Below are 26,223 nucleotides of genomic sequence, written 5' to 3'. Positions count from 1 at the left end.
TTTAAGGAGATACCTGAGCTGCTGAAAGATAAAGAGTTTTTCCATGTTCTTTCTAATGCTGACAGCAAAAGATGGTTTGTGAGGGGAGAGAAAACAATTCCCCTCTCCAACAGACTCATGCTTTAAATGCAGCCAAAGGCAGCAGGGAGGGATAGAGCCTGGACAGAGAGGGAGGAGAATCTGCAAGAAATCCAGAAAGAAAAGCCAGGGAAGCACTGAAACATTCCACTCCAGGATAAAAAGGAAAGAGGGCTGGCTGGGAAAACAGGTCCAACATATCTGGTAGAAGCATCAGAGGTTTAAATGCTTGGGGTTGAAGATTCCAGACCAGACTTCAACTGGAAGGAAAATGTTGATGATAAGAACAGGGAGAGGCAGGTTCCCACTTCCCCTGATGACCCATTGTTTCCCTCTCTGACAGCTCCTGCCTCAGTTTCCAGATGATAAATTGTTTTCTAAGCTATCTGTCCATTGTTCTGACAGCAGCCAGTTCTGCTCATGCTACTGAATCCTCCCAATGGCCACAACATCCCATGCTCACAAATAGTCATGACAAAATTTTAAACAACTTGTACAGCTGGGATTATAATACAACTTAGGAAGTTGGATGGTAAACATTCTGTGCATTCTGCTCCTCTTCCTTCCCTTTTTGTAGTTCAAATGCACTGAGCTAGATTGGTAAGGCTTTGAAAGTTAAGAGCCTTCCAAATTACACTCCCAAACTTCCCATCAGCTATGTCCAAAGTCAGCATTTCAAATGCAAATCACTGTTTACAAGCTTCCATCCTTTCCTGTCCCTTCAGACTTCCCTCACTCCAAATCCCTGTCTGGAGCCTCCCAATTTCTGTGTATTCACATGGAAAGAGCATTAGTTTGAATGAAGCTCAGTGTGCTTGTAAGAAAATGGGATTTATGTATGTCTCAACACATCATTTACAATTGTAGTCTCTACTTAATTAATTATGAACTGAATGGTTATGGCTAGCATCAAAAATCATTCTAAACCAGAGCAAATTCAATAGAAGCTCCATTGATTCTTACTACACTATTTGTTCTACTGTTTTACTTCCTTATAAAAACAAACCAGGGGGAAAAGTCCACAGCTTCCCTCCATTACAAGGAGGTTAAAGTAAATAATAGAGCATTATCTGCTCAGAATATAACACACATGATGAGAAGCAGCAGCTTCCAAGTGCCAGCTTAGCTGACTGATTAATTGCCATTGTAGCTCTTACAAACTGTACCAACAAAGCAGGCAGAATTGGTGACTTGCAGCAAGCAAAGGTTTAGGTACTTACTGATGTATTGATTGCTCTGGCAGTTCACAATTAATTAATAAATTCTAACTGTAGCACCAAATAAGAAAAAGCATTATTCTTAAGCATAAACATCATTTTGTTCAAAGAGTATCTTGACATAACTTTACACTATCATCATTTCAAGTTACCTCTTTGTAAAACCCTAGGATTTTATTATTTACAGTATATCCTCTCAATCACAGCCTCAAAAATAGTCCTGTAATGAAATAACCACAGAATTATATGTTAGATAAGGGTTCACATTGAAAAAAAGAAATCACAAGACTATTATTATACAGGCAATACAGTTTTATTCTGTTCTTTCACCAATTGTAGCAAAAACATTTAACAACTGAATGAATAATCAAGGGAACTTAATTGTCAACAGGAATTTCAGAATTATGTTCTAAATTTTAGACCAGGAAGGCTTGACAGGGAGAAAACAAACCATATACACACTTGTAATAATAGTCTCTATTATGAAGATTTAATGCCTTCTTTAAAAGCACTGAGATTATTGAGGCACCTTACTGCAGGTTATGGATCATCTCTTCTTTGGCAATGAGATGTGTGGTTTTGTTAACTAGGGCCATGAGGGAGTTGAGTTTGTGAGACCAGTCATTGAGTATATTGTTTGGGTCCTTAGGCCTCTGGAAATTGATAATTCCTGCCAGCCTGTCTACTTTAGCAAAGATGGTTTTGTTAACTACTAGGTTAGACAAGAACTCCTCCGATTCCTGCAAAGACAAACAGCACTAAGTCAAGAAAACAGCATTTTTACACACCACCAGAGTTCCTCCCAAACAGCATGAAAGATTTTCTTTATACACGAGTACAGCTGTAACAATATTGTACTTTAAAAAATGCAAGATACTTTAATATTACACAAGTTGGCAATGCAAGGTATTAGCACAAGCTATTAAAAAAAAAAAAAAAGCACAAGCTATTAAAAAAAAAAACTCTTTGTTTTCTATGACCTATACCTGATTATTTTTCAAAAAATTAATGTTTAATATACAAATCCAACAGAACTCTATACTTTGGAATACTTGGCTTCACAGATATCAGAACAAGTCATGTGGCAAGCAAGGCTTGGGAAAAGCCCAGTGAATTACTGAAACTGCCAAAAAAGGGTTTTTCTGAGTTTGTGGGAAAAGCAGATTCCATGAAAAGGGTAAAGCTTTTCATTTGCACTCAAAATACCAGGATGTGTCATTCTACTTGGAAAGCCCTTGAGAAAAACAAAGGGGGATGGCAGAAGACCCCTCCACCTTTGTTCCCAAAGTGCCAGCACCCAGGACCAGGGACACTCACAGGTGAAGGACCCTCTCTTCAGCTGGGTCTCATCACTCAGTAAAAAGAACCTTTTAGCACTGAAACACCAAACAAGGAGCTCCAGCATTTACACAAAGCCTTGAACATAAATGAACTTCTAAGAGCAGCTTTTGCCTTATGGGCATGTGCATCATGAAACTGAGTTTAAGGTTTAATGAATAGTTTTCCAACTTCCATAAAGGCAGAAATCAAATCAAACAAGAACATTACTCTGCTGAATAATCACATCTCTGCCACAAACACACCCCCCATTATGAGAGAAGGACGAGCAAAGCAAGACTTACATCAACAGACAGATCCAGGAGCTGTGCCATTCTCTTCATTGTAATTCTGGTATAATACTTAGCCATTATTCTAATATTCTGGAATAAAAGTGTTCAGAGTAGAGGGTTATGTGCAAAAAATAATTGAAGCAGGCTGCAAAAATATAAAAGTCCATGTTAAAAGGAGATTAGGAAGTGTAGTGCTCTAATGGCAGTCCAGCATGGGGGACAGGAGGGGTTGTGAACAAACAGCTCTGTTGCTGGTGGAAGGTATAAAAGTCTCTACATGATAAATTATTAAGAAAAGAAATAAACCGATTATGAATTTAATACAAAGCAAGACTTTCAGATTTATGCTTTAGTGAAACATGAATGCTAAATCTAATTTGAGTGCAATATGCTCTTTTTGGTGGCAACTATGCCAAATATAAATATACAATAAAGATATGCAAGCAAATAAAACTTGAAATACAACACAAAAGCAAAGAGACCTCACCTGCTGCTTTATTAGCTACTTTTTTGTGTTCTTTGTGATTAAAATAAAGCAAGCAGCAAGCATTTTTAGCTGAGGCACTGAGTGAACAGCTGATGCTCACAGACACTGATACTTACATGTTCCACAACTCTGTTCTTTAAATCTTTCCATCTCTTTTCCCCTTCCTCTGTACAGCCAAAAACATCTGTGGCAGGACTGTCAAGGGATCCTTCTCTCAACTCCTTCCCATATTCTTCAACTAGGGCACTCCACCTCATCAGCTCCATGGTGGTAAATAGTTTTAGGAGGTCTCTAAATGGTTTAGTACAGTTGGATTATAATCCTGTATTAATAAACCTGGTTCATACTTCAAATAAATCAAAGGCATCATTTTAAATGTTTTATTCTTATTATCATAAATAAGGGGGGCAGCTAAAGTCAGACTTTTTCTAACAAAGATCTTTCTCTTACAAGAGAAAGAACATTTATTTTTACATGCATTTAGTTACGTTTATTTTCACATAGAACAACCATGACATTTTTGCAATATTCCTAATGCAGCAATAAATTCAGACTTGCTTACAGCAGACTCAGCATGAAGAGATTTACCTGCACTGTTAGGGAGAAACTTTTTCATCTAAGAATTGGTAATTAGAAAGGATACTTACTTATACTTGGGGATTTCTTCTAGCTTTTTGTCACTACTAATTCTGTGCACCAAATCAGACTGTTCATTGTCATAAGGTGAAAGAATAACATAAAGAACAACGCTCTTCAGTGCCTGTTCAAGAAGAAAGAGTGTAGGTTTTTTCCCCATAATTAAACAGAGGAATTACCAAAAGTGATACAAAGCTTAGAGTTTAATATGTAGAAGATTTAAGCTCAGTGTATTAAGAAATTAGGGTGAAACTGATGTTATCTTTCAGAAATGAACTGTGGTACATTTCAATTGACACAGGTTAACCAAAATTCTAGTGTTTCAAATAAATACATGAAGAAAAAAAACTTTTCAAACATGAAAGACATCTGTACTGCACACACAGCACCACTGGGACCACTCTTGCACAGCCGTTTGTAATCTCTACACTTGCATGAAACAGTTCAGACATTGTCAGCTTCAAAGGTAATAAAATGAAGATGTTGATGAAAACATTCTTTTGAAATCAACTCCATCATCTGTTTTCAACTAACCAATTTGTTAATACAACCATTTAAATAAAAACAGACTGATGAGCTGTTTCATCCATTGTACACATTGATGTGGTGAGAAATGGGGATTTGTCACATGGAAATACAGTGATTTTGAAGGGAATGGTTTTTTACCTGTTGCCACTTTTCACTTTCAGCCTGGATGCAGGGAGTGTCATAAATGGCTCTGTAGTGCTTACAGATGGAGAGGTAGGAGCCTTCATGTTGATCCAGCTGGATCATTAAGTTGTAGTATTTCAACTTTAGTTTCTGAAACAGCATCAAAAAGTCAAATTAACACAGCTCCATGACATGTCAATGGAATTCAGCTGAACCCCAGAAAACAGAGGGATTTAAAAAAATACACTTGGACCTGAAAAGAGGCAAGTCAGATTAAAATTTGGGTGGGGAGAGGGAGAAAGAGTGAGAAATCCTCCAATTACTTACTTCTGTGTTTTCTTCTTGAAAAAATTTTGTATTAATTTTTTTGCTGATAATCTGAGTCCGAATATAATCCTTTACAGCTAGGCAGAGTCTCATCTGCTCCAAGATAAATTCTACACGTTCTTTCTTTTCCATTGAACCGTAGGTTTCCACCTGAAATGAAATTATAACAAATTAATATTGTCAAAGCCAAATCAACTGAAGGCTTAACTGTGCCAGAAGAGTGGGAGGTTGTCTGGAGGGGGAACACACCAAAACAAAACAACAGAAGAAAAGCTATTACAGAGCAAGGGAAAATGGAATAAAGGTTATCCCATTTTAATTATTGCCCCCACTTACACCAAGGAATCCACCAACACTTAACTCAATGAACTAAGCAGAGAACTGACACCTACTTTCCAAGTGGAAGATATTCTATGTAACCCAGCCATGAGATGAATAAAAGTTAAAGCTGAACTGCACTTTCACTAATAACAGTTCATCCCATTCAGGCATTTCTGTAAGCACACCTGATTCAGTTTCTAACAGTCTGAGAACAGCCAGAATTAATTGCTATTGCTGCTGCAGTTCTGAGCTCTGAGGTGTTACCTGCAGCTCCTGCAGAATGGAGGCAGCCTCCTTCACCTCCCCGTTCTGCTCCTTTATTGTCGCAAGCGTCTTTGTCAGGCGAGCGCGTTCGATTTCCACGTAGATCTGAGGGCAGCAGGAAGAGTTTAAACACTGGAATTCTCTAAAGAGGAGTGCAGACTCTGAGACTGACACCCCACTGGAAATACACCTGATGCTGTCATCACAGAACCACTTTATTTGCTGTGTATCCATCCACTACACTGGCACTGTCCACAATATACACTGATGAAATACAATGGATAACCAACACACAAATTTTTGGCCCAAATTAATCCAAAAATTAATGTCTACACTGATCTAGGACTCTTTCAGCAAACACAAGGGATATGGACTGTGAATAAAGTATTGCATATTTTGTCTGCTAGAATATATCAAAATATCTGGGAAGTTAGACTTCAATGGTTAATGTGTAGTAAGCACCACCCTTTGAATGATTTCATTTACTCCTAACCAGCCATTAATCAACAAGACTTGATCATTAACCATTTAGTCTAACAGACAGAACTCATGAAATTGCCACAAATTTGCCTAATTCAGAATTCCTTCTTTTCTTAAAGTAAAAGGAATGCAATATAAGTAACTCACTTGGTATCACGTTCTGGTTATCATAACTGCATGTAACACCATGCTAAGTGCAGGAGAAATTAAATTAAACCTGCCCATTTCCCTGACAAATTCAAATACATAACATTTTAAAAAGCAAAAAGGAAATGGCATTTTAGAATTCTGAAATGTATTACTAACTATATTAATTAATAACACAACCAGATACCTACAACATAGGAACATGAGCAGTGTTTCAGCGTGTGATTTAAATATGGAAAATATCTGCAGTCTTTTGGAAGGAAATAAACTACTTAGCTTGTCAGGGTAATTTAAAAATTAGTTTTAATCTTACTTGCACAAGATTAAAAAATAATACTAAGAAACTATATTTTTAAAGAAGGCAAATATTTTGATTCTACCTTTTAGACACAGAGTCTTAAAACAAAACCTTACTTTTCCTTCTGTGACCATCCGCAACGTGTCGATCAAGCGCAGTTTCACTGGCAAGTCTGTGATTTCTTCAACGTAAGTGCAGCACTGCTGCACCATTTTAGCAACTGCCTGATGTGAAAACAGAGGGGAAAAACACACTGTGGTTTCAGATTTGTCTAATGAAGCCAAGCTGTAACACTCAGAGTACGTAATAAAGAGTTTCACATCCCACTGAAGAAACTCATTTCAGCAAACAGCACACAAGACACATCTCCTCTCTTGGATTCCTGAAGATGTGTACAATGATGCCACACACTGATGCTACAAGGCAAACATGATGCTGTTCTGTCATTTTTTCACCTCAGTTTTTCTAATATTGAAAATAATCCATGCCATGCACTTCTGTCCTAAAAAGTAACTCCTGCTCTGCCAAATCCACAGGACTCACATGCACTGGCAGAACTTCTCTGCTTGCCCTAACACCTGCACGGCTGAAGAGATCTGTGCCTCCTCTTAACTGTGGGCTCTACCCTCTCTCCTTGGAACAGCTGCAGATTCCTCAGGAAAGAATGGAAGAGGGAGGATTTCTTCCTTCATGGGAATGTGCACTTCCAGTAACAATGCTGGCAAAGCTGGTAAAACTATTATTAAAATACTTACTTTAAAAAAAAACCCAGAATTAAACTTCTAGAAATGTCCTCCTCAAGAAGTTCCTCAAAATTCAGCTGGAATGATCCATGCCTTCAGTCTGTGCAAACTAAACTGTACTCCTACTTTTACACACACTAGTGAAGATCCTGCACACTAAATGACAGGTAACCTTTTCCTTCCTAAAGCAATGATGGCATTAAAATCACCAAATCTGCTGCTCAAACTGAACACACAGAGTGCAATAAACTTCACACTGCCTTCAATGCAAGTGCTTTATGCCAAAGAATACCAGTTTCAAAAGCAAGCATGCAAAGCACACATTTCATATGAGTACAATAAAATGCAGTAACTCTGTTTAATATACATCTGAATAAGGAATATGGAATATCTGAATAATTAATAAGGCATATGTCAGCAATACACACTGAGGAGAGTGCAAAAATGAACCACCATCTTTACACAGAAAGCCCCTACACACATGGGGAAACCAGAGACATAATACAGCTCCAAAATACAGTTTCATTTTTTGTTTCAAACAATTCAATTCACCTGTTTTAACTGACTTCTTCTCTTTGATAGAAGAATAATATTTTCATTAAGAGCATCCCAGTCTTTAGCTTCGTAACACATTTTCACTATGGCAACCAAGATCCGGGATGTGGAGACCATGTCAGAAGCCTGGAACAGACCAAGAGTGTGTTAGAGACAGGATCAGCAACCTGCAGCCTTCAGCACAAAGGGGAAAAGTCATTGGGGCTGCTCTCACTGATTTGCTTTTTAAAGAAAAGAAGGACTGATACTCCAAGGATACTCCCAGTCCCTTGACTTGAACCCAGTGGAACGTGAGGTGCGTGCACATCCCAGCATCCCCACTCACCGTCCGGGTTTGTTTTTCCAGGGAGAGAAGGTTTTCAATGACTTCCTGCAATCTTCCTTCCTAATAAGACAGGCAAACAATTATCTCAACAAAATTCAGTTTAAACTGAGAGTAAATAAATAAAAATACAGACCAGCCTGTACACTATTTTTTTCCCCTTTAAAAATGCATGCGTAGCACTTACTTTATTTAAATACACAGTTCTACACAGAGGTAAAACTGGAGAGGTACCAGTTTCATTTTCACACAACACATGCTCTAAGTTGTCTGCCTCAGGAGAGAAACCTGGCAAGTTTCAGACAGGTTTGGTGAGCTCACACTCACTGAGCTGCATGGAAAATTCATTTCTTCTCTGGCCAAAACAGAGTTTTCAGTGAGATCAGATATGCAATTAAATACCTTGGCCAAAAAAATTCTTCTCCTATTACTTTCACCCATATTCATATCTTAATTACAGTGTATTACACAAAGCATTAATTACAAGCTTTACAGGCTAAGCATGGAATTGTAATAGTTCTGGTTTAGGAGAAGTTTTCAGAACTGTATTTGCCTTTGTTTGGAGGAGTGTAAGATACTACAATGTACTTTTAGTCCTAAGTCACAAATCCTAGCAAATACGTAGTTAAAAAAAAAGTTAATATGGGTGAGTTTGTAACAGCCTATGGCAATGGTGGGGCTGCAAAAAAAAATAGAAACTAGAAACAAAAAATGGTCAGAAAATTAGTAACAAACCAAAGAAAATGAAAGTTGTTTCTAAAACATCCCAGCTGAAATATTTTAAAATACATACAATGGTTTGTCAAGGCTGTGCTCTTACTGCCACAGAGTTTATGTGTTTTGCACAATGAAACATGGCCATGGTGTCCATTCCTTTGCAGAGCTGTGCCTGTGGGATAAAATCCTTGTGCCTGCTCTCCACATAATAATCTTAAAATAATCTAAGATGTAATTTGTTTATCTTAAGGCTACTGCCTTCAGAACTGTACAACATGTGTGTCTATGACAATGAGACACGTGGATCAATCAGAGCAGCATGTAAAGTTTCAGATGCCATCATACTGGGCCAACAAATGACAGCAACAACAGGGACCCTGCGGCTGCCCCACCCCTGAAGTGTTCAAGGCCCATCTGAACTTGTGGAAGGTGTTCCTGCCCACAGCAGTGAGTGAAATGAGATGAGATTAAGGCCTCGTTCAACCCAAACCATTCTGGGATTCTATGGTTCTGTCTTTTCTGAGATCTGAGCTGTACAAGAATCTCCAGGCCACAGAACTTTTCTATAAAACACCCATGCTGCATCGCTATGAACCCCTGGAACACACCCCGCGGTCACCGGGGCGGGCTCACAGCGTTGTTTACGGAGCCCAAGGAGGCAGAGACAGCGCAGAGCCCGTCCTGGCCCTGTGCCTCCATTCCAGCTCCCCGGGGCTCGCAGGTAACCGAGCTTGGGGATGCCCAGCGCTGCCGGTCCAGCCTGACCCGGACCTGTACACGCAGGCAGCTCTGGCGCACAGAGCCCGGGCTGAACAAGCAATTCCGGGGAAGAGCCGCGGCCCTTGCGGTGCAGCGCGGCCCTCCGGTCTCCTCACCCGCGAGCTGCGCCCCGAAACCTCGTCCTGTCTCAAAATCACAGAACAGGCTAAGTTGGACGGAACCCAAAGGATCATCGAGTCCATCTCTTGGCCTTGGTTCTGCACAGGACGTCCCTAGGAATCCATTTATCTGACAGTGCTGTGCAAACATCCCATGAGTTCTGGCAGCGCTGGGGCCGTGACCGCTGCCTTGGAGAGCACTTTCAGTGTTCGGCCACCAAGCTCCCTCCTGCTCGCCCTTCCACACAGCCCTGGAACGGCGGAGCCGCTCACTCCTTCCCCTCCTCAGTACGGCACGGAGAGGCGGCGACCAGAGCCGCACTGTGGGGCAGGATGCGGCCATGGCTCGCTCCGCGCCGCCTCCACGCGCGGCCTAGCGCGCCATGACTCAGCCCGTCCGCCCCGCCAGGCTCCTCTCCCGCCTCACCTGCGCCAGCCGCTCGCACTCGGGCAACCTCTGATCCACGGTCGCGCTGTAATCCACCTCCATTTTGACGATGCGGCCATCGGCCCGCTCCGCGCCGCCGTCCGCCATGTCCGCCCGTTCCGCCGCCTCAGCGCTCACCGGAACCGGCCGGGCCCGCGCGCAGGCGCGCCGGGGGCAGGCCCGCCGAAGGGCCCCACTCCGCGGCAAGCAGGCACTGCTGTGGGCACCCCCGGCCGCCTCAGGACCCGCAGGGGGGAGGTGCCAGCTCTGAGGGGACCCCACGGCCACGGCCCCTCTAAGGGGAGCGGGACCGGGATCTGCGTTTCTGGGGCATCTGCCCTTCAGCCCTCTCTTTTGAGGGGATCTGCCCTTCAGCCGGGCCCTCTGAGGGGATCTGCCCCTCGACCCGCCCCTGTGAGGGCATCTGCCCCTCAACCCGCCCGTCTGAGGGGATCTGCCCCTCAGCCCACCCCTCTGAGGGGATCTGCCCCGCAGCCCACCCTTCTAAAGGGATCTGCCCCTCAACCCCCTCTTCAGATGTACCACTGAACCCGCTTCTCTGAGGGAGCCCACCCCGCCCCCGGCCCTTCTGAGGTGACCGGGACCACGATCAAACCTGAGGGGGTCTGCTCAGAAGGTGGATCCCGTTCCTGCTCCTCTGAGGGGTTCCCCCCTCAATCCGCACCTCTCAGGGGACCTGGACCGCGATGTTCCCTTATTAATGGATCTGCCCCTCAATCCGCCCCTCTGAGCCCCAGCCTGGCGGGGAACTCCCCGGCACCCACAAAGGGGAGCTGTGAGTTGGTGCCAGATGTGGCGGTGACATCTCCCAGTGACATCCCCCAGTGACATCTCCCGGAGTGCCGTCACGGCCCGCCGTGTGCCCCTCAGCACGGCCACGGGGGGACACAGCTCCCACGGGCACGGTGTTGCTCGGAGCTGGGGATGTGAGGCAGGAGGATGGTGGGTTTGTGTTCCCCCACATTTGGGGACAGCCGGGACATGTGGGCACACCTCAGGTGTGGAGGACTCTGGGTTCTGTAGCTGCTGATTTCACCTTGGGGATTTCACTTAAGTCTGTATCTCATTCCATACTTAAGTCTTTTAATATCTAGCCTTGCTGGAGAGGTGGAGGAAAAGTGACACACCGTGGGTTTTAAGGGCACAAGGATCCTGATCTAGACAGTGTTGTACAACCAATGTGTTTGAAAAGTTGTGAGATGTTGGTGCAATGCCTTGCATGCAGGTGGCCATCATCTTCCAGCACAATTTCATACACTACAGAAGTTTCATTCTCTGGGGAAATCCAGAAAAACTCCCTCATGTGTGCAAGCAAACACCTCAAATACTTGGGGAACACCCTGAATCAGAATCACAGAACGGTTTAGGTTGGAAGGGACTTTAGGATCACCTAGTTCCAACCACCTGCCATGGGAATCTTTGGGTAGTATTTAGGATTTCCAGAAAGAGGAACTTACCACGAAGTTACATTTTGTGCTATGTTACTTTCAGATCATACTGTACACAGACCAACATGGTAACGTGGCAAAGGGGTATTTGAGATAACTGGTTTAAATCTTTTGTTGGCAGAATTAAGACTGAGTTCTTCCATCTGCTGCACTGGTGTAAATTCAGAGTAATTCAATTAAGAGAATACAGAGCTCCAATACTGTATATTTGCAACTGTGTGTGATACATGCCTTCCAATTAGCACAGCACAGATCATGAGCTTTGAATCACTTTCTGTTTGAACACAAACTTGATTTGAAAACTCTGCCAACAGAATTTATCCATTATCCTTAATCATTTTTACTTCATTTCAGTTGACTTAGGTACTGAAAATACATGCATGTATCACACAGAGTGTATCAGTTTTTCTTCCCTAACTCTGGCCATTTACAAATTTTTACAGAGCTTTTACTTTTACAATCTCATTCTTTTAGCTCATGGTAATATTAGTATATTTTTACAGGTGATGGATTGGGAGTGATGACTTCCAGGGAGGTTAAAAGTCACATGCTAATCTAATTGAACATAGTCCCATACACAGTAATTTGGGTCAGACAAGTGAGTGAAAGTGGAAGGAAATAAATGCCTTTTGCAATTGCTGGGTTTTTTACCTGCATGGTATGCTGGGAAAGGAGGAAGCAGCTGTTGCCTCCAATACAGAATCCCTGAGGGGCTAAAAAAGAAACTAAATGCTTATTCAAAAATCCTTAGTGAAACACCCAAACAGCTTGGCTCTGCCTCTTGCTCTGAAGTGACACTTTGCTGACACAAGTCCATCTGGAGTTCATACTCAGCACAATTTAACATATGGGCTTTTTCCCCCCGGGTCAGAAATGAACAATGAGTGAAAAATGTCTCATTTTCACAACAGAGCATCCAGAGCACGCTGCAGAGGTAAGACTAAAAATTTCTGCCAATTCATGGGAATCAAAACCCAAAACTGAAGCAGGAATGCTTGGCAGGCACTCCTGGCTTGTGGGAGCTGAAGTTTTGTGTCTCAGCACGATCCCTGGGAAGCATTTGGGGAGTGTGCTTTGGAGAGGGTCTGGGCACTCCCAGCAGGAGTAAGGGATATCCTTGGGGTCACTGCTTTCCCCCAGCAGGGAGTTGTGAGGGATATCCTTGGGGTCCCTGCTTTCCCCAAGACTGAAGAATGTTTTGCTGCAGGTATGGGAATTGGTCTTGGTTTCCATTTTGAGCAGGTTCTGTATCTGACACGCTGCTTTCTGCAGATCTTGGTTAATGCACACAGAGCTGTAAGGTTTGCTTTATGCTGAAATCATGTGATAGGTGATAAACTAGTTTAAGTCTTTCTCCTGGTTTTATTGAAATCAGTGTCCTTGCCTATGGCTGGGTAGCATCAAGGCCCCATGCCAAGTTCAGGTTCTTTTACAATGTGTTTCAGCAGAAACCAGAAATATTGTTCCCAGTGGAAGAAACCACTAAAAAAGCACTTAAAACTGAAGAATGCTTTAGATCTGAATTAGGATTGCCTCTCATCTGTGTGTAATACCACAGAGTCACAGAACCACTATGGATGAAAAGACTTAAGATCATCAAGTCCAACTTGTCAGCCCAGCACCACCACTCTGTTCACCACTAAACCAAGTCCCCAGGTGCCACATCCAAACAACTTTTTTGGACACTTCTGAGGATGGTGACTCCACCACCTCCCTAGACAGCCTGTTCCAATGCTTCCCAACCCTGGGAAGAAATTTTTCCTATATCCAGTCTAAACCCTGGCATTGCTTGAGGCCATTTCCTCTCCTCACTTATTCCCTGGGAGAAGAGCCCGACCCCCAGCCCGGATTGGCCCCTCCTGCCAGGGGGTTGTGGAGAGCCAGAAGGTTCCCCCTGAGCCTCCATTTCTCAGGCTCCAGCTCCCTCAGCCATTCCTGGTGCTCCCCAGCTCCATTCCCGTGTCTGGACACGCTCCAGCATCTCCATGTCCTTCCTGCAGTGAGATATCACAAGGTATTGCCTTGGTTTTGCTGTTTTGCATGGAATTCCAGGAACACACAGTACCAATATTATGAATTACAGCCACAGTTTCCATATTTATAAATGACTGTGTCAGATTTGAGACAGAAGTCTCATTAAACACATTGTTCATACCTCAGTTGAAAATCCAGACTGTTAATAGAGCTCTCAGATTTTTTATTTCTTTGTGTAGGTGTTTGCACTTCCCTGGGAAGGCAGGGATGTGAAATATTGTGCCATTATTGCAAGGGGCTGGCAAACAGACGTTGCTGGCTCCAGGAGATGGCACTGTGTCCTCTGGGCTGAGAATTATACCCTCAGCTCTGAAATGTACATCCAGAACCAATGAAATTCTGAGGGGCTTTTGCTCTTTCTTGTTATGAAACACATTTCATTGTAGACCTAAATTCCTCTTTAACTGTCCCAAATACAGTATTTCATCACTTTTTTTTTTTGCAAATAACTGCTATGTAAGTGCAGATGTATATTTTACATTATCTGTGCAGTGTCTTGGGCTTTGCTTACAGTGCTTCTCTGCAATCCAGTGAGTGACTTTGTAGCCACTGGGAGAACAGGAGAAACAGCAGGATGAGCATTTTAAACATGAAATGCTGAGGTTGTGTAACAGTTTGGGGTTCCCAGGTAGTTTCAGAATTGGGTTCCTGTGCATTTCAGGTTGTAACTTAATGATGGGTACATTTCTCTGAAAAACACAACCCCCAAGCATATTAAAAAACTATTTCACTGACAAATTCCTCACTGAAGGAGGGGGTGAGACCTCCTAAAACAGTTCTGGCTTTATAGTTCAGCTAGGAGGGAGGCGTTTTTTCATTGAACTTTCTGTGTGTCATTTTTAAGTAAAAAAAAACTATATGAAAAAGGGGTTTATTTGTGCTGCAAAATGTGCTGGCTGATAGCGGAGGGTTGACCAGAAGGGAAATGGGTGAGGCCTCCACATCCTGTGTATGTCCGCACCGAGCCCACGCTGTCCTTTCCTTTCCTTTTGTACCCGAGGCTCACGGGCTCGCCGCTCCTGCACGGGGGCGTAAATGCTCTGCAAGGTGCCTTGTCACGCGTAGGGCAATGAACTTCCAAACCCCGAGAAGTCTTCGCGGCAGAATGAACTGAAATCGCGAATTCTTGGGGCTCCGCGCTGCCGGTGTCCCCTTGCCGGGAGGCGCGGGCGGGCGCTGCCCGGAGCCTCGCGGGCCGGCCCCGCTGAACCCGCCCGAGCGGCGGCGGCCGCTGCCCCCCCGCCGGCCCCCTCCCTCCTTCCTGCCGCCCCGCTGATGTCAGCCGAGCCCCGCCGGGGCCGCCGCCGCTCCGCGCCCGCCCGTGAGCACCCCCGGCCGCGGCTGCGCCGGGGAACCCGCGGCCGCCCGCCCGCCCGCCTGAGCGCCGCGCTGCCCCCCCTGCCCTCCCCCGAGCCCAGCGGGAGCCGCGGCGGCCGCAGCCGCGTTGCGGCGGGGAGGTGGGAGCCGCGTTTGGCAGCCGGGGAAGGCAACGTTATAAAAAGCCTTTGTCTTGGGAATCGGCATCGCATCTCTCCTGCCGCCCGACGTGCTGCCGGCGGGGGCGAAAGCCACATTTTCGGCTCGTTTGTTCTTTTCGCCGCCCCAGGCATGTCTTGACACAGCCGCGAGAGAGCTCGGCGTTTCCATGCACTTCCGACGGATGTCTTCGGCTGGGGCGAGAGCGGTGGGGGTTTGAGACTTTGTAGCGTATCTCGGTGCGAGCGTCCGTGAGATTCCCATGATCGCAGTGTGAAGGAGGAAGAACTGGGAGAAAGAAGCGGTTGTGGTGGTTTCTCTTCTTGCTGGGTCAGCCTTCCTGGATGGTTGCATTACTGTCTTGTGGACACATTGTCAAGCGCGCACAGAGAAAAGAGGCTTAATTCTTTCCCCCCGTGTTTGGTTTCCGTCGTGATCTCTGTGCAGAAATCACCACTTTTCTCCCAGTTCGCCGGTCCGCACTGAGCAGCAGGAATATGCTCATGAAGGAGTACCGGATCTGTATGCCTCTGACAGTTGAAGAGGTAAGATCCGCGCTCGTACCGGAGAGGCTGTTCCTTAGCGAGCCTTTGCTCTTGCAAGGCGAATTGAGGTTATATTTGTTTTGCTGAATATTTTTTCTTCGTGTAATGAACTTAGTCGGAGATGACTGGTTAGAGAGGAATGTTTTTATTGGAAAATATAGGAATCCTGCAGGAAGGAAGGTAACTTAAGTGTATCAAAAGCATTGTGTCATCAAAATATTGATTATAAAGATTTTCCAACCAGACTTTTAAGACGAATTTCATGCATATTTGCGAGGGAATGTTTTGTGCTGAAATTTCTATGTGATAAAGCGTTTGTCCAAAACCCAGATTCTAATCATATTTCACCTTTACTTAAAATACCCTCGCAGCTGAACATGGCCTGAAACTCCAGTACAGGTAGGGAAGAGAGGTGATCATTTATTAGTCAAACTTTTGTCATTTAAAGAAGTCATTGAAAGTCAAACAGCTCTTTGTCGGTGTTCTGAACTCTTTGTTAGGAACATTATGTTTTTATTTATCTGCAGGCATCCCACCTGCTCACTGTTTTAATTAAGACAGTAATACCCACACGGAGTACACGTGCTCCGGAGTTACTGGTGCTCATGGCGTGTTTGTGGGTGCAATTGGGTGCCCAAAGGCCTGATGGCGTTTGGAAAGGAGATGGTGCTTGACGGTTTCGTGTCCTGCAAGTACAAAAACACCTCGGTGTTGTCTTTTGTGGCCATTTCTGCTGCAGATTGGGCATCGGGAAGGGGAGCGAGCTCTCTTTGAGCGCGCATTTTGAGCCGAGCTGCGCGCAAAGTTCCGCTGGTCCTGCGGGCGGTGCTGGGGCCGCCAGGGGGCGCCCGGCTCCGGCCCCGCTCCGACCGTGCCACGGCCCCGCTCCAACCCTCGCTCCGACCGTGCCACGGCCCCGCTGCAGCCCCGCCACGGCCCCGCTCCAGCCCCGCCACGGCCCCGCTCCGACCGTGCCCCGGCCCCGCTCCAGCCCCGCCACGGCCCCGCTCCGACAGTGCCACGGCCCCGCTGCAGCCCCGCCACGGCCCCGCTCCGACCGTGCCACGGCCCCGCTCCGACCGTGCCACGGCCCCGCTCCAGCCCCGCCACGGCCCCGCTGCAGCCCCGCCACGGCCCCGCTCCGACCGTGCCACGGCCCCGCTCCAGCCCCGCCACGGCCCCGCTGCAGCCCCGCCACGGCCCCGCTCCGACCGTGCCACGGCCCCGCTGCAGCCCCGCCACGGCCCCGCCGGAGGGTCCCAGCCAAGGGTCCCGGGCGGAGCGCCCCAATTCGCTCATTACCCCGCTAATTAATGCACACACATTTGTTCTTTGGCTCCATCCAGGCGAGTGTTTTGCCGCACAGTTTTATTTTTTCCAATATGTGTGCAGAAGTCCTCGCGGGTGTGAACAGAGTAGTCGTCTCAATGGTTTTTTTGTCCGTATCTTCAGATTTGGCAAATTAACAGTTCTCTAAAAGTCAGAATTGGAACTGCCAAATATTTACTTCAGGCTGCTCAGGAAATTCCTTTTGCTGGGAGCAGGAGCTAAAACCACCATATGCATGAAGTTACATAGACATAGGTTTAACTCTAGCGTGTTACCATCCAAGTTATATCATATGCTGTGATATTGGATGGCATTTTTCTTTTAATACATAATTTTCTTTGTTTATTGCATTACTCTAATGTAGACAACATTTTATCCAAGCCAGTTCCTGATGTCCTTAGACTACCACACTTAGTTAATAACAGTTCATTACATCATCAGAAGGGAGCAGATCTAATTTATTTTGAAACATTATTGTTAAACAAGATTTCCAGATGCAGAAAAGTTCAAAAATCTTCCAAAACAGGAATGGTTGATTCATGATGAGGCAGAAGGCAATGGTGGATGTCATTTGTTCTCTAGAATGTTAACAGAATTAGTAAAGATACTCGATTTTGTAGTTTCTCTTATGTTGAATCATCCATTATTTAATCCAAGCACAGTAGCTGAGATGCCTGAATGAGGAACCTAGCACATGTCTAATGTTTAAGATCAATTTAATTATTATAAAATGAACCAAGACAAAACTTTAAAATTAGCAAATACCTTATTTTTCTTATGGTATTTGCACACTAAAGAAGTCCCGCACTGTATATTTCTCATGGTGGTTCATCTTTGTGACGTTTCTTGCAGTCTCAGGAAGGTGGTGTTATCTTATTTTTACTCTCAGTTGCACATTAACTACCAACACAGTGAGATTTTTTGCCATCTGTGTAGAACAAGGTGCTGCATTGTGCACTTGACAGGAGAACATCATGGGGCAATGCTCACCCTTCCAAAGGCAGGAGCATTTTGGTTCTAAGAGGCCCAAAGTGTCTTCTGCAGGGTGCCAAGCCACTCTGGAGTTCAGTGGGCTCAGGGGGAAAGGCAGATCCCACAGGAGCTGCCATGTCCTGCACACTCAGTGTGCAGTGCCCCTTGGGGACCTGACCTGCAGGGACACCACTGGCACTTCAGCACCCAAGAATTTTCGAGGTCCTCCCTCAACAGGTGTGGGAAAAATGCAGTGCAACAGCATGGCTTCCCTTTTTGTGCTGTTTCTCTCACATAGACTTAATAAACTCTGTTTTTTCTGTTGTTTGGATGTTCTGCCTTTCAGCCTGTGCCCTTTATGCATGCATCCAAAAACACTTCCTTGAGCAGCTTTCTTTTTTTAGCACTGCCTTGCCAGTTATCCATCCGTAGAAGTCTCACAACATGAATGAGAAAGAAGTTTGTCCTTAATCTGTGGCGTTGTCACCAACACCAGAGCTCCATATCATTCCTGTGGAAATAATCTGGCACAGGCAAGAGGATGAAGTGTTAGCTCTGTCAGCCAAGCACCTGTATCCAATCTTCTGCAGTCAGATTCTGTGTGTAATGTGAAAAATGTGCAGTAAAATGTTGTGTAATGTCCAGGCAAGTAACTGGGAGTCGTGAGCTCGCCTGTAAATACCTGTGCAGGCAGCAGTGGAGGAGCTCGTGCTGCTCTGGCTGACTGTCACCACCTAAATTTATCTCTAGAGAAGAGTTAAAAACTGAGAGATGTCAGTGGAACAGCAGCACTGGCTCCAGGTTTAAAGAGTTTCTGGCACTGTTGTGGATAGGAAATTCCTTCATTAGCTACAGCAGATCCTGTTCCTGAGGCGTTCTTTCCTTGATGCCCTTATTAGATAAGATACCCAAATATTTATAGGAGGTTTGTTTATCTACCTGTCTGCTTGGAAGCCAAATGCTTTCTTGCAAAGAAAACATCTCATGGGAAATGCTGTTTGCTGCAGACTGAACTGTTGTGTATTTTGAGCCAGGAGCTGGAACTGAATATTTGTTCCTTATCCATGAGCACCAGGAAAGATGGGTTATTCCAAGAGTTCTTGCTGAGGTGCAGTGGCACCACACCACAGTTCTTATTCAAAGCTGAGCCTTCCTCAGTAAATTGAATTTTTGACAGCTGTTCAGATCTGTTACGTGTGCACAGTCACAAGCTGCCTGATCAGCTTTAAAATATTTTGAGAAAGGATGTGCCGTGTTGACTGCTAAGCAAAATCATAACATCTGCTGTAGGAACTTTGCAAATAAGGTCAGGATGGGACTGTTGGTTGACAAAATCAATATGGTTGCCAATGAGAAGTCATTCTTTACCTCATTTGTGGTACTTTTGGCAAATTGAATCCATTTGTTAACACTGAGACCTTTTAAATAAGAAAAAGCCCCTTCCTTGCATTAGTACATAAAGTGAGTAAAATCTGTTCCAGCAATTCCACAGGATATGTTACCAGTCTTATTCCAGCTGCAATTAATAAATAAGCCTGCTGCTTGGTTATTTTTCCCCTTGCATTTTCATGTGTTAGTTCATTCTTACAAATAGCTTGTTACATCATATGAGAGAATATTATAATAGGCTGCATTGTGGGTTTTAAATATCATCAGTAAAAAAAACACATTCCTAAGGAAGTGAAAAGAGCACCAAGCAATTGAAAAGAGCAGAGATGCTAAAATATTCTCAGGCTTGGAGCTCATTGCCATCAGAATTCCACCATTTTTCAAAGGAAGGGTTTGTGCTTTAGAGATACCTATATCTGAAAATGTAACCCAAATGTGATAGGTTAGTGTGGTACTGAACTCTTCTGCAAGAGGCAAAGTACAGTGAAATTCTTGATTTGTGAGCATCTGTGTAAACAGTGATTATTCTTAGGGAAATAGATGGAAAGACATTTTGCTGGAAATTTGTGTTGAAAATTGAGTTGTTACTGCTGTAAAATGCTATGAGTGATGTGAAGCTGGGTTGTGTAAATTTGAAAGCTGAACATCAAATAAAGTATTAACTACAGGACTCATAGGGTTTTTTCCTTGGAAACAGGGGTGACCATTAAGGTTTCTGTTCATTTTGAACTGAATGTGCATGGCCAGTCCCTAAAGTCCTGGCAGGTTTTTCTTTCTTTGTTCTTTATTTCAACCAAGATTATCTCTGCTGAGGCTGGTGGAATCACTCCCACTCTGTGTTTTAAATAAAAGTCAAGTTGAATCTGTGGGGAGCACTGCCTGCATGAGGTGTGGAGGAACAGCTGTATTGTCATGAATACAAACAAGCAGAGACCTGCAAAATGTCTGTAAATGCAGATCATGGTTTTTCAACAAAAAGTCCTTTCAGCATTAACAAATTCTGGTTTTAGAGGTGTTATCCTTGCTGCTTTATAAAAATCTCCATTGTTTAGTTCTTGTTTCAAACATTACAAATTCTCCCAGTGTGGATTATTTACATAAAATTATTTCAACATCATCTGTGTAAACAGCATTTGTATCCTCTGAATCTTGTGTACACTTCTGCTTTAGAAGATTTCATAGCTCCCATTTTGTGTGCAAGGGTACATGTTATAACATGTTTTATTCAGGCAGATTTAAAGCTCATTGAAAGAATATGAGAAAGGGTTGTTCTGCCCTGAGAGTCAGCAGGTGTTACAATATTTGGACATAACTATGTGTATGTAGTACAGCAAAGCCTTGAGTTGGGTATAAAGTGTAAAATAATTTTTTAAAGTACAGTGATCTGCTGCAGGACAAACTACATCTACTCATCCTGCAAACAGATAGATTAAATAATGGTCAACTTTGTCCATTTTCTTAATTTTCCTATAGCCACAGAACATATTTTCAGGAATATATAAATGCATGGAACACTTGTAAAAGCAGTATGTTGGTCATAAGCAAGAGGACTATAAACAAACTAAAGATGAAGTCATCTTATCAAATTTCATTTATTTTAATTACTTGTAAATGAAATTGTACTTGGACCGTGTCATGTCCATGACCTCTGTAGAAAATGTTTATCTGGCATTTTTGAGCTGAGGTTGCCCAGCAGAAACAGAGGCTTATTGTGCTATTTTAATTTAAGCTATCAACAGCTCTAATGCATCTCACACCAATCCCTTTCCAATAATCTGAATTGCTGTGAAACATGAAAAAATAAACCTTTTGCTGTAGATAATCATCCTGCAGGAGATGCCTTCTGAGAACATCAGCAGCCTCACCTGCCTTTTGCAGTTAATGCAGTGGAGGCCCTGACACCTTGGTCTGAGGAGGATTCACAGTTAATTATTGAGCTAGAAAACCTCTTTACACCATTCTGAGCATATTTTTACCCTTTAAAAGAATTCCTTGTGTATGTGTGTTATCAGCAAAGGAGTTGGATGTGGTTTTGGTGGGTGGTCATGTCTGCTCTCCTCACACTGTGCTGCCCTCAGTGTGACCTTAAATTCACCTTCAATCTTACAGCCTGGCAAGAGTCATTGGAACAGATAAAGGAGAGAAAGCACCAGAAGTTAACTCTTAGCTCCAAGGAAGAATATCTATTCCATTTTATTTTGGTCCACAGTCCAGTTGCAAGAAGGAACAGATAAAAGGGAGAGCTGGTTTTTAGCATGGGAAAAAATAAACACCTTGCTTTGGTTTGGCCCTCTTACATTAGTTGTGGTCAGCTGTAAAAGTACAGCAATGCAGAGCAGATGTCAAACTTCACTGACTTCCACTGCAAATAGAAATCCAGAAATATGCAGTTTCCCCCTTACTCCTGTTTGCACATTTCAGTATAACTCTGTGAAAGAATCAAGACAAACTTTGTTCTGCAGACCTCAGTGTAAATCATTAAAAAAATCTTTCTGTGGAAAAGATTAGATATTACCCAAGGAACACCAGACTTTGACATCCATCTCTCTATCTCTCTTGTTCTGTCTTTCCTTGTCATGTTTTCTCCAAGATGTGTGAGTGTGTATATATATAAATGAAAAATACCACATATTTGATTTGAGGGCTTTGTTAGCAAAGTTTTGCATTTCCCACAAAAGAAAATGCAGCCTGTTGGTGCTTTAGGACATTTTGTAGCTGAAGCCCTCTACAGAACCTTGATGCTATCAAGAACTCCATGAGCTGTGCTTGTTTTTGAAGCATAATGTAGGTTTGGAAACAAAAGAACAGGGGGAGGAAAACACAGAATGTCAATACTGTCTTTTAAAACTTAGAGTTTTCTGGGTATTTTTATTTTGGGGTGGACTTTATTTTGCTGAGAACATGAAGTTCTTGTAAGAGTTTATGTTAGTGTTGAATGATCAGCACTTTTGAAATTCTGACAACTTCTGTTTAGGTACCTAATAATGAATGTAGGTGTCAATATTACTGTCTTAAAGTTTGATAGCTGATATATCAAATACATTTTCCAATAGTCCAGTCTGTTTGATTTCTTCATTCTTCATAATTTTAAAATTAGAAATAATATAACCATATAACCATAATAATAACTAATATATATAATATATATTAGTTATTATTATAGTTATATTATTTCTAACTTAATAACTAATATGATATAATATAATGTTATATATAATATATAGTGTATATAACTAATATAACCATATAGAAATAATATAACTATACAAATTTTCATGCTCTTGACTGCATATATTATAAAAAATTCAGGTGATTCATAGTTCTGAAAGTTTGTAAAGCCCTTTTTATTAGAGGAACACAAAGATTTTTGTACTAATTAGGAAAGGTTACAAATTATATTTTCCTTCATGAGTATTCATTTAAGTCTGATTTAAGGCATTTGCATTGTTAAAATCTGTCAGAGTTCATGTTCTTGGGTACAAAAGGCTGCCCAGTCAGATAATGGAAAATCCATAGTTTATAACAATGATTCATTCACTGAACTCTTGTGTGTGACTGGGAGCTGACAAATGTGATCCCCAGGCTGCTCTTATGGAAGCAAGTCAGTTGTGGATGCTCAAATCCACTCAGGCTTTGCATTTTGGCTGCCCAACCTAAAAAACAACCATTATATACACTGAGCGTGGATAACACACACAGGCAAACTCAGTCATTGTGGGCAAGGAATAACCCTTTGTATCCTTTTAATGGAAAACTTGCTTGGAATTTATTTTTTCCACTGAGTTATAATTGTCCTTCTATTTATCTTTATCTTCATGGGTTGATAGAGCATCTATCAGGATCAGCACTAGATTTCGTGAGACTTTCTACCAAAATAAAGCAAATAATGACATTTCATGCAAATTTGCTGTGAGAGCCCTCCAGTGCAGCCTGAAGAACTCTCTGCAGGGATGTTGTGCATGTATTTAAGTGTAATTGCCAGTGTCTGCAGGCATCTCAAAAGCAAGGAGAAAGGTGCTCCCCAGGATTATTGACTGTGTTCAAAAAGGAGTGAAGAAAAGGTAATTTAGACTTCAAGTTGGACTAACAGATGGATTTACACTCTGTAGGTGGAAGAACCAGACTTGAACTTCACCTGTATTTATATATAATGCTTTTAGTCTAGGCTTAGTCTTGTTTATTTCCTTCTAAATTCATCATTTCTTTCCAATTTTGGTTATAAGTGATCAGCCAATTTTGAATCCTTGGATATGTATCAAAAAGCTATTTTTAATTTTCTAAAGTACAATGCAGGGTGCTAAATTGTAGGAATGACATCTTAATGGCTCTTCTTGGGGAAAAAAATATGCATCTTCCATCTTTTTCTTGTTTGTGGTTAGAAAATGCTGAAGCAGCCTTGGGTTCTATTGGTTTTGTACTTTTGCAGTTCCCAAGGTGGATTTGCTGTGCACCCTCCGAGCTCCAGCACATCCATAACTTGCACACACACTTAATTTAAAGCACCAGGAGTCATGTGAGTCACAGGACATGAATGTTTGTGCATTTAGTGAAAGACTTCTTCATATGCTCTCCAGAAAAATCAGCATCTTTATTTAGGAGATTTTACGTGTCTGTTCTAAGATTAGTCCTGCCCAAGTGATTTAGGAGTGCTGAGACTCTGTGGGAATTGTTTTCTGTGGGCATGCTGAGAATGCCCTATTTTCCATTTCATCACACTTAATGTCATCTTAGGTTTAATGTGTTGACCAATTAATGACTGTGTTCAGGTTTTTTCTGTAAAAATATTATTGCAATGCATGACAAAATAATTGTGTGATAATGACACTCCAGTGTGACACACACTGTTGCTTAAGTGCTTGATTAGCAATCAGCCACTGATGACAAATACAACTAATTTTTGAATATATTCTCAGGTTTTTGCTCTCATTTTATATGAAAGTTATTAAAATAACCTTTAGTGCTAGTGGCATCATCTTGCTTGAAAGGTTCCCAAAATAAAGAAATTTGCCATGAACTAAAAAATTGTCTTTATCAGGAAGGTAAAGACAATGATAATTCCATTGAAGTTCTTACCCATGCCAAGCTTGCATCTCTCCTGGTCATACATAGATGTTTTTAAATAGTCTCACTTGAACACTGGTCTGAGTATGTATAAGCTTATCTTCTGAAAGATGCTTGACAAATTTATCCAGCTACTTCTCTGATTTTGTCAGGTTTTCTTCAAAAGTGCAAATTAGCTGATCTCTAGGTAATATTTTCATTTAATAAATAATTGTACAATGACTTGCAATAAGCCAAATGAAGCACTTTAAATACACACATGATTACAGTCTTAAATAACCTACCTGCTTCTTTTATCCCATAGACTTGATGTAAAATTGATTTAAATCTTCTTCAGTGGGTCAGTTTTTATTTTCCTTCACTCTGGGTGAGCAGAGACACACTCAGTGGAAATTAGACCATAGTAACACCAATGAGTGCTGTCACTGATGACAGAGAGACCAAGATTTCACTAAATATTTGTAATAAAACACAGCATATTTTTAGAAAAGAAATGTTGAAAATTTAAATTCAATTTTATCTGTGTGGTGGGGCACTCGCTCGGGTTGAATCCCTGTGTTCCCTCAGTTACCATGGCCCTTTCTCCCACAATGAACCTAAAGAGAGCACCAAGTTCCAAAATTTCTCCAGTGTCTCAGAGGGTTGCTAGGTTTATTTGCATTTCTACACTATTTGCTATTCAGTTTAGCCCTTTTTTTTGGTTTCCTTTAACTTTTTTCTTTTTTTCTCCTCAGGGATGATTCAGTATAAAAACATGTTTGTCTATATTAAGGGAATTCTGTTATACATTTGGGATATGTTGGGATTTTTTCCCCCATTAACTTCAGTGGAAACAGAATAAAGCCTAAATAGGGATTTTGTTGTTTTTGTTGTTAATTTGCTCTCCACAGATCTGCTATAGCTTATTTTCTCCACTATCTCTGCTTTTTTTCATGTCTGAACTTGAACTTGCTTGGAGTCAAGTGATGCCAAACTTCTAAATCTGTTCTGAGGGAGTTTGAGATGAGGCAAACAGCATTTGAGTGGAAATGTTATGTCATAGTAACAAATGCCTATGGATTAGTTAGTTTATTTCCAGGACCTCATGGGCTATACATTGCTATTTATAATTTAACTTTCTCAAGCAGCCACCACTGTGTTTATGTTGCCATGGTGTTCCTTGCCATACTTGAGGGTGGATAGTAAATGCTATAATTGAAAATTGATACTCCCACTGAATTAAGGGTAACAGGTGGCTATGTTTTTATTTAATCACGCTGCAAGCATATTACAAGTTAAATGTAGATACCTCTACTCCTGCCTCTTTGCCAAGACATTTTCAGACATGCCAGTTTGTCTTCAGTGGCCAGGAGTGGAGTAAACAACATGAGTGATGTGTCTTGTGACAGGCCAAGGAATGTCAGGGGCCATCAAGGAGCATCCTCCACTTCAGAAGCAAAAGTTCTTGTGCAGGAGGGAAGGAGCTGCTCTGGGGCACGGGGCAAGTCTGTCTCACCCCACCCTGGGACTGAGCTCAGGTAAAGCTCTGCTCCTGCCCAGCCCCTGAGCAGCAGCCTGTGCTGTTTGCTCCTGATCTCCCCACACTGGCCCTTTACCTCATCCCAACTCCTCATTTCCTTCTCTTTTCCCCCAAAGTTTTCCACATTTTCCATGAGGGCAAGACACATCCTACTATCACAACTATTCCAAGCATCCCCCTCTCGTGACCATAAGAACAGCTTTTGATTAAATTTTGTCAACTCCAATAGAATCACTTAAGTGGTATATCTACAATACATTGATTAGACCAG

The 26,223-nt window shown here is 42.7% G+C and overlaps 2 protein-coding genes across 2 annotated transcripts in view; one reads left to right on the top strand and one right to left on the bottom strand.

Moving 5' to 3' along the window:
- Positions 1 to 1,584: 1,584 nt before the first annotated feature.
- On the bottom strand, positions 1,585 to 10,358 carry PSMD12 (proteasome 26S subunit, non-ATPase 12). The gene is made up of 11 exons (XM_005490440.4): positions 10,159 to 10,358; positions 8,140 to 8,199; positions 7,812 to 7,940; positions 6,633 to 6,740; positions 5,592 to 5,696; positions 5,007 to 5,156; positions 4,695 to 4,829; positions 4,040 to 4,152; positions 3,509 to 3,683; positions 2,918 to 2,995; positions 1,585 to 2,035 (listed from the first exon to the last, which is right to left on the bottom strand). Exons 1-11 carry the CDS (start codon positions 10,264 to 10,266, stop codon positions 1,826 to 1,828), a joined length of 1,371 nt encoding a protein of 456 aa, XP_005490497.1. The 5' UTR covers positions 10,267 to 10,358; the 3' UTR covers positions 1,585 to 1,825.
- Positions 10,359 to 14,626: 4,268 nt separating this feature from the next.
- PITPNC1 (phosphatidylinositol transfer protein cytoplasmic 1) overlaps positions 14,627 to 26,223 on the top strand; it is a 75,420-nt gene continuing 63,823 nt past the window's right edge. The window contains exon 1 of the mRNA XM_005490443.3: positions 14,627 to 15,682. Within this exon, the coding sequence (XP_005490500.1) occupies positions 15,635 to 15,682 (48 nt within the window). The 5' untranslated portion in view covers positions 14,627 to 15,634. The remainder of the gene's footprint in view (positions 15,683 to 26,223) is intronic.

The sequence above is a fragment of the Zonotrichia albicollis genome, chromosome 19 (genome assembly GCF_047830755.1).
Source record: "Zonotrichia albicollis isolate bZonAlb1 chromosome 19, bZonAlb1.hap1, whole genome shotgun sequence".
Classification (NCBI taxonomy): Eukaryota; Metazoa; Chordata; class Aves; order Passeriformes; family Passerellidae; genus Zonotrichia; species Zonotrichia albicollis.
Note: the sequence above shows the minus strand (reverse complement) of the source record. Positions and strands in the feature narration are given on the sequence as shown.